We start from the raw sequence: 9,947 nt of genomic DNA on the forward strand, positions 1-9,947 counted from the left end.
AATCATACATACATTAAATAACCTTACCAACCAGTCAACAATACAGTCACCCCCTTTTTTAAGAAATTCCACTGCAATACCATCCAAACCTGCTGCCTTGCCGGTTTCATCTTCCGCAAAGCTTTTACTACTTCTCTGTTTACCAAATCATTTTCCCTAACCCTCTCACTTTGCACACCACCTCGATCAAAACACCCTATATCTGCCACGCTATCATCAAACACATTCAACAAACCTTCAAAACACTCACTCCATCTCCTTCTCACATCATTACTTGTTATCACCTCCCCATTAGCCCCCTTCACTGAAGTTCCCATTTGCTCCCTTGTCTTACGCACTTTATTTACCTCCTTCCAGAACATCTTTTTATTCTCCCTAAAATTTAATGATACTCTCTCATACCAACTCTCATTTGCCCTCTTTTTCACCTCTTGCACCTTTCTCTTGACATCCTGCCTCTTTCGTTTATACACCTCCCACTCATTTGCATTATTTCTCTGCAAAAATCGTCCAAATGCCTCTCTTTTCTCTTTCACTAATAATCTTACTTCTTCATCCCACCACTCACTACCCTTTCTAATCAACCCACCTCCCACACTTCTCATGCCACAAGCATCTTTTGTGCAAGCCATCACTGCTTCCCTAAATACATCCCATTCCTCCCCCACTCCCCTTACCTCCTTTGTTCTCACCTTTTTCCATTCTGTACTCAGTCTCTCCTGGTACTTCCTCACACAAGTCTCCTTCCCAAGCTCACTTACTCTCACCACCCTCTTCACCCCAACATTCTCTCTTCTTTTCTGAAAACCCATACAAATCTTCACCTTCGCCTCCACAAGATAATGATCAGACATCCCTCCAGTTGCACCTCTCAGCACATTAACATCCAAAAGTCTCTCTTTCGCGCGCCTGTCAATTAACACGTAATCCAATAATGCTCTCTGGCCATCTCTCCTACTTACATACGTATACTTATGTATATCTCGCTTTTTAAACCAGGTATTCCCAATCACCAGTCCTTTTTCAGCACATAAATCTACAAGCTCTTCACCATTTCCATTTACAACACTGAACACCCCATGTATACCAATCATTCCCTCAACTGCCACATTTCTCACCTTTGCATTCAAATCACCCATCACTATAACCCGGTCTTGTGCATCAAAACCACTAACACACTCATTCAGCTGCTCCCAAAACACTTGCCTCTCATGATCTTTCTTCTCATGCCTAGGTGCATATGCACCAATAATCACCCATCTCTCTCCATCAACTTTCAGTTTTACCCATATCAATCTAGAGTTTACTTTCTTACATTCTATCACATACTCCCACAACTCCTGTTTCAGGAGTAGTGCTACTCCTTCCCTTGCTCTTGTTCTCTCACTAACCCCTGACTTTACTCCCAAGACATTCCCAAACCACTCTTCCCCTTTACCCTTGAGCTTCGTTTCACTCAGAGCCAAAGCATCCAGGTTCCTTTCCTTAAACATACTACCTATCTCTCCTTTTTTCACATCTTGGTTACATCCACACACATCTAAACACCCCAATCTGAGCCTTCAAGGAGGATGAGCACTCCCCGCATGGCTCCTTCTTCTGTTTCCCATTTTAGAAAGTTAAAATACAAGGAGGGGAGGATTTCTGGCCCCCCACTCCCGTCCCCACTAGTCGCCTTCTACAACACGTGAGGAATGCGTGGGAAGTATTCTTTCTCCCCTATCCCCAGGGATAATACATATTATTATTTATCTATACTCTATTTTGCTTTGTCGATGTCTCCCGCGTTTGCGAGGTAGGGCAAGGAAACAGACAAAAGAAATGGCCCAACCCAACCCCATACACATGTATATACATACACGTCCACACACGCAAATATACATACCTATACGTCTCAATGTACATATATATATATATATATATATATATATATATATATATATATATATATATATATATATATATATATATATATATACACACACATACACATATATATACATACACAGTCATATACATCAATTCATGTGTACCGTAAAAATATTCTTAAATTACTGAAAATAAGGAAAATACTTTCATTATATATATATATATATATATATATATATATATATATATATATATATATATATATATATATATATATTGGTAAAGTGTGTGAAAGAAGAAAGTTAAGAGTAAATGTGAATAAGAGCAAGGTTATTAGGTACAGTAGGGTTGAGGGTCAAGTCAATTGGGAGGTAAGTTTGAATGGAGAAAAACTGGAGGAAGTAAAGTGTTTTAGATATCTGGGAGTGGATCTGGCAGCTGATGGAACCATGGAAGCGGAAGTGGATCATAGGGTGGGGGAGGGGGCGAAAATCCTGGGAGCCTTGAAGAATGTGTGGAAGTCGAGAACATTATCTCGGAAAGCAAAAATGAGTATGTTTGAAGGAATAGTGGTTCCAACAATGTTGTATGGTTGCGAGGCGTGGGCTATGGATAGAGTTGTGCGCAGGAGGGTGGATGTGCTGGAAATGAGATGTTTGAGGACAATGTGTGGTGTGAGGTGGTTTGATCGAGTAACGTAAGGGTAAGAGAGATGTGTGGAAATAAAAAGAGCGTGGTTGAGAGAGCAGAAGAGGGTGTTTTGAAATGGTTTGGGCACATGGAGAGAATGAGTGAGGAAAGATTGACCAAGAGGATATATGTGTCGGAGGTGGAGGGAACGAGGAGAAGTGGGAGACCAAATTGGAGGTGGAAAGATGGAGTGAAAAAGATTTTGATAGTTTGAAAGAAAAGAAAGAAAGATATATATATATAAATATATATATATATATATATATATATATATATATATATATATATATATATATATATATATATACATATATATATAATTTTTTTTTTTTTGCTTTGTCGCTGTCTCCCGCGTTTGCAAGGTAGCGCAAGGAAACAGACGAAAGAAATGGCCCAACCCACCCCCATACACATGTATATATATACACGTCCACACACGCAAATATACATACCTACACAGCTTTCCATGGTTTACCCCAGACACTTCACATGCCCTGATTCAATCCACTGACAGCACGTCAACCCCGGTATACCACATCGATCCAATTCACTCTATTCCTTGCCCTCCTTTCACCCTCCTGCATGTTCAGGCCCCGATCACACAAAATCTTTTTCACTCCATCTTTCCACCTCCAATTTGGTCTCCCACTTCTCGTTCCCTCCACCTCCGACACATATATCCTCTTGGTCAATCTTTCCTCACTCATTCTCTCCATGTGCCCAAACCATTTCAAAACACCCTCTTCTGCTCTCTCAACCATGCTCTTTATTTCCACACATCTCTCTTACCCTTACGTTACTTACTCGATCAAACCACCTCACACCACACATTGTCCTCAAACATCTCATTTCCAGCACATCCACCCTCCTGCGCATATATATATATATATATATATATATATATATATATATATATATATATATATATATATATATATATATATATTTTTTTTTATTATACTTTGTCGCTGTCTCCCGCATTTGCGAGGTAGCGCAAGGAAACAGACGAAAGAAATGGCCCAACCCACCCCCATACACATGTATATACATACGTCCACACACGCAAATATACATACCTACACAGCTTTCCATGGTTTACCCCAGACGCTTCACATGCCTTGATTCAATCCACTGACAGCACGTCAACCCCAGTATACCACATCGCTCCAATTCACTCTATTCCTTGCCCTCCTTTCACCCTCCTGCATGTTCAGGCCCCGATCACACAAAATCTTTTTCACTCCATCTTTCCACCTCCAATTTGGTCTCCCTCTTCTCCTCATTCCCTCCACCTCCGACACATATATCCTCTTGGTCAATCTTTCCTCACTCATTCTCTCCATGTGCCCAAACCACTTCAAAACACCCTCTTCTGCTCTCTCAACCACACTCTTTTTATTTCCACACATCTCTCTTACCCTTATGTTACTCACTCGATCAAACCACCTCACACCACACATTGTCCTCAAACATCTCATTTCCAGCACATCCATCCTCCTGCGCACAACTCTATCCATAGCCCACGCCTCGCAACCATACAACATTGTTGGAACCACTATTCCTTCAAACATACCCATTTTTGCTTTCCGAGATAATGTTCTCGACTTCCACACATTCTTCAAGGCCCCCAGAATTTTCGCCCCCTCCCCCACCCTATGATCCACTTCCGCTTCCATGGTTCCATCCGCTGCCAGATCCACTCCCAGATATCTAAAACACTTCACTTCCTCCAGTTTTTCTCCATTCAAACTCACCTCCCAATTGACTTGACCCTCAACCCTACTGTACCTAATAACCTTGCTCTTATTCACATTTACTCTTAACTTTCTTCTTCCACACACTTTACCAAACTCAGTCACCAGCTTCTGCAGTTTCTCACATGAATCAGCCACCAGCCCTGTATCATCAGCGAACAACAACTGACTCACTTCCCAAGCTCTCTCATCCCCAACAGACTTCATACTTGCCCCTCTTTCCAAAACTCTTGCATTTACCTCCCTAACAACCCCATCCATAAACAAATTAAACAACCATGGAGACATCACACACCCCTGCCGCAAACCTACATTCACTGAGAACCAATCACTTTCCTCTCTTCCTACACGTACACATGCCTTACATCCTCGATAAAAACTTTTCACTGCTTCTAACAACTTTCCTCCCACACCATATATTCTTAATACCTTCCACAGAGCATCTCTATCAATTCTATCATATGCCTTCTCCAGATCCATAAATGCTACATACAAATCCATTTGCTTTTCTAAGTATTTCTCACATACATTCTTCAAAGCAAACACCTGATCCACACATCCTCTACCACTTCTGAAACCACACTGCTCTTCCCCAATCTGATGCTCTGTACATGCCTTCACCCTATCAATCAATACCCTCCCATATAATTTACCAGGAATACCTATATATATATATATATATATATATATATATATATATATATATATATATATATATATATATATATATTATATTTATCTATTTTGCTTTGTCGCTGTCTCCCATGTTAGCGAGGTAGCGCAAGGAAACAGATGAAAGAATGGCCCAACCCACCCACATACACATGTATATACATACACGTCCACACACGCAAATATACATACCTATACATCTCAATGTATACATATATATACACAAACTGACATATATATATATATATATATATATATATATATATATATATATATATATATATATATATATTTTATTTTGCTTTGTCGCTGTCTCCTGCATTTGCAAGCCAGCGCAAGGAAACAGACGAAAGAAATGGCCTAACCCATCCCCATACACAATGTATACACACACACGTCCACACACGCAAATATACATACCTATACATCTGAATGTACACATATATATACATACACAGACACATACATATATACCCATGCACACAATTCACACTGTCTGCCCCCATTCACTCCCATCGCCACCTCGCCACACATGGAATACCATCCCCCTTCCCCCTCATGTGTGCGAGGTAGCACTAGGAAAGACAACAAAGGCCACATTCGTTCACACTCAGTCTCTAGCTGTCATGTAATAATGCACCGAAACCACAGCTCCCTTTCCACATCCAGACCCCACAGAACTTTCCATGGTTTACCCCAGACGCTTCACATGCCCTGGTTCAATCCATTGACAGCACGTCGACCCCGGTATACCACATCGTTCCAATTCACTCTATTCCTTGCACGCCTTTCACCCTCCTGCATGTTCAGGCCCCGATCACTCAAAATCTTTTTCACTCCATCTTTCCACCTCCAATTTGGTCTCCCACTTCTCCTCGTTCCCTCCACCTCCGACACATATATCCTCTTGGTCTTTCCTCACTCATTCTCTCCATGTGACCAAACCATTTCAAAACACCCTCTTCTGCTCTCTCAACCACACTCTTTTTGTTACCACACATCTCTCTTACCCTATTATTACTTACTCGATCAAATCACCTCACACCACATATTGTCCTCAAACATCTCATTTCCAGCACATCCACCCTCCTGCGCACAACTCTATCCATGGCCCACGCCTCGCAACCATACAGCATTGTTGGAACCACTATTCCTTCAAACATACCCATTTTTGCTTTCTGAGATATTCTCGACTTCCAAACATTCTTCACGGCTCCCAGAATTTTTGCCCCCTCCCCCATCCTATGAAGAGGATCACAATTTTGCGCGTGATCAAGATATGCCTAAGAGTCCACGGGTGAAGAGCATGGTGAGATGAGTGAGCTTGGGAAGGAGACATGTGTGAGGAAGTACCCGGAGAAGTACCTAATAACCTTGTTGTTATTCACATTTACTCTTAACTTTCTTCTATATTCTATATTCTTCTGTATTCATGTGACATATTCATCACTGCATCACCAGTAAATGCGATCAACAATTATCAAACACAGCTATCAAACATGTAAATAACCTATGCATCACAGGAAACAGCAGAACCTGAAAAAAACCTCCCCTAACCTCAATGCAGTTGGGATATATTCTGATGTTCACTATTCTCATCAAAAAACACTAGTCACACTCATGACTGAGCACTATGCAAATTCTGCATAAAGTCAATAAACATCTGACAGACTGAGCAGCCATTTGGTCCCCTGTAGCATACCATTTCATACTGTAATATTTCTACAATACAGTACATTTCAGCTACTATGTGAGGTGAGGTGAGGTTTTCAAATGTTCAGTTGATTTTTTTTGCAATTGTTTTACTGACTTTTACACTAATTAATTCAATATTTTCCCTAATATATATATATAACCCTCACAACTATTGCCTTATTTAACATTAATCAATTACATATAATGCTTCACAAATGTTACTATATTCCCTAAACACTACACCAGCATTACAGAATGAAACATCAAAGCCCCAAGCTTACAATGCAGAGTATAACTACAAATTTACCATATCTTTAAAAAGATAGGCACATCATATATGGATCATTATCTTTTATTCTATAATCGTAAAAAGAAGGTTGACAGTGAGGAGGGTTATGCTACATCAAGAAATCAAGGAACACGTAGGGTTAATTCTAGTAAAAGTTTGGGAAATACATGTAAAAATAATCTGCACTAATCAAAACTCCAAATAACTTCCTCTACAAGCTAATATTTATCTTTAATCTTGAGTTATAGTCGAAATATACCAACATCTATGTCTCTTGTGCCCCATCACATTGTGAACAGTCTTCATTGAAACAAGTTGCTCATTGAAAACACACAACCATTCATGATATTCTTTACCATGTGGCTGCAAGGAAACCCATTTAGTGAAGTGTTCATCATGAGGCAAAACACAATAGATGATAATAGTGGTGGTGGTATATTTCGTGTAAGACAACAAAAATTACAATAAATTTTTGAAAAACTTAACACAGGTTCCATTGATTTCTTGAAGAGTTTGGCCAATTCTAATATTAACCCCAAATCTTCACAGACCTGCAAAGTCATCCTAACAACCAACTTATGTAGAATAAGAATGATGATCTAAAGTATGATCATATAAGTCTTACTGATTTCCTCATGTGCTAAATCACCATCTTGATACAAAATCAATGATATGCTGAAATTTGTTTTGAGGTACTCCTACACTGTAATGTTAGAACACATTGTAAACTAGTTTTTACTCTACCTTCTTGACCCACTTCCACCACAGTTCTAAACTATGGATCCAGGTGTATCTGCTATTCCCTCACATTTCTGTGCACCTAGACTTATGAAGACTTGAAACTGTATCTCCTTTCATTGCACAAATGTCAAGTTTTTTATCAAAAAACAGTCCTCAAGATCCTTGGTACACAGCTTAAATCAACCATATGTTGTCATAATTAAATCAGTTCTCTCCACCTTGTGTCATCCAGGTGTGAGCTACCGTATGAACTACAGCACTGAATTTTGTTACCAACAGCTTTATGTACAGCTTCAAAAGCGGCTGAGATCAAATGTAATGAAATACCAATGTTTTACTTTTCAGGTTAATTCAAATCTAACTTTCTTTCCTCTTAAACTTATCAAATTACTTTGAAATCTCCTAAGGACTATCTTTTTTGCCACTTCATATTTGTAATGTACATATGCTATTCTTGAACTACTTGTCTCAATAATAATGTGTTGTCATCTACCACAAACCTCACCTGGGATATTGCGAGAACTTCGTAAAAATTTTGATCGACTTCTTCCACCACATCGAACAGCTCCATCTCCTCTGTGTCCCAGCATTTTACTGTGGGTGCCGTAAGCACCACCACCACCACACAACACCATATTGGAAATGACATTTTTATGCGTGATCTGGGGTCATAAAACGATTAAACTCAAACAGCCCCACCTAAACTCAACCTCACGCATCCACCTTGCTTCAGTCCAGCTGTGTTGTTGTAAACATTGAACTATCGTACCTTCAGTCTTTTTTTACCGTATCGACAAACTTAAGGTGATTTAATAATTCCTGAAAATAAACCAGAATTGAAGAGTTTGAGGCAATATGTCACGAGTATTATTCATAATAAACATGAATTTAAGATTAAGACAAATCATACAGTTGAACATTCGGTAATGAAACCATTTTCTCATCAAATCTGATAATAAAACACCGCCATATGATGTCTTTAACCTTATTCTGGTCTCTGTATTTTAACTGGTGACTTCAGTATTTAGCTACAATAAATTTCCCCCTACTTCAATCTACATCTCTGCCTCCTTAATCACTACGATAGGAATGCACGATAATCAAACATACAGCAATAACAAGACATCCATGCGGATTCAGAAAGCTACATATCAACCTATAGATACAGTTTATTTAACAAATGTAATGATTAATGAAAATGAATGTTCATATGTACGTATAGGTATGTGAAATATTTTTTGCCACGTATGTGCCGGGTGTACGATGACAGTCTTAATCGTTACGAGAAGCACTGACAGCTTTCTAAAATTCGAATGTGGGCTTTTGAATGGAATTCTCCTTATGCTTGCCCAATAAATTATTACTAATAATCTGTTAAAGAATTTTTTTTCTCGATGTGTTCCAGGAATTGAGAGTAAATTCACGTGTTCAGTATGGGGAACCGAAAGTGCAGAGTTCAAGCCAGATATTGCGACACGCGATCAAGTTAGCTTTTCAATTATGTCAATTTGGAGAAAAATGGAGACTAATTTCTTCTACATAACGAATGAAACAGAAAAATCGACAGATCTCGCGGGAACTCAGCTAACACGGTTCCTGAACCTGCAAACTTTGGGAACCTCTGCCGGTTCCAGGGACCTATTTCAATACCCTACAGCTAGAATGATACGTGGGCAGACCATATGGTTATTGATGACCCACACTACTATGTTCACCTGGAAAAGAAATAATTTTCGTCGGTCTAGTAATAATGGAGGGTCATCTTCATATCTTATTTGACGAGTAGTTGATAAAATAAAAGAATGTAGTTTTATCATTTGCTGTCTACTTGAGCTACTACTGCTGCTGCCAAGACCATTAGTTATTAACCAATTCGTTAAAATTACTATTTATTCTATTACTGCTACATTCATACTACTAACAGTTATATGTAATTATACTACTTCTAGAGTAGTGCCATTACAATTTTTATGAGTACATCTGCTAGAATACTGCTCTAGATGTTTTCCCAGTTGTACTACTACAACTGCTACAGCTGCTATTGCTGTCACTGTCACTGCTTCCGACACTACTACTACTCCATCACTGCTCGAATCAGAGTACTAGGTAAAAGTAAGGTGATCAAATTGGTGGTGGCATGCACAAGTTCAAACGTTAAGTGTTTGTGGTTGCTTGGCAGCAAGTGACTATTCTTAGAGCTTTCTTTTCTCTTATAATTGGTTTTAAAAAAGTGGATG

General features: G+C 39.1%; 1 protein-coding gene across 1 annotated transcript in view; it reads right to left on the reverse strand.

The window, feature by feature from the left end:
- The window catches only part of LOC139756302 (uncharacterized protein F54F2.9), a 30,552-nt gene extending 22,092 nt beyond the window's left edge, over positions 1-8,460 (reverse strand). Inside the window, exon 1 of the mRNA XM_071675596.1 lies at positions 8,216-8,460. Within this exon, the coding sequence (XP_071531697.1) occupies positions 8,216-8,359 (144 nt within the window). The 5' untranslated portion in view covers positions 8,360-8,460. The remainder of the gene's footprint in view (positions 1-8,215) is intronic.
- Between the last annotated feature and the right edge of the window lie 1,487 nt (positions 8,461-9,947).

This window comes from Panulirus ornatus, chromosome 21 (assembly GCF_036320965.1).
Source record: "Panulirus ornatus isolate Po-2019 chromosome 21, ASM3632096v1, whole genome shotgun sequence".
Classification (NCBI taxonomy): Eukaryota; Metazoa; Arthropoda; class Malacostraca; order Decapoda; family Palinuridae; genus Panulirus; species Panulirus ornatus.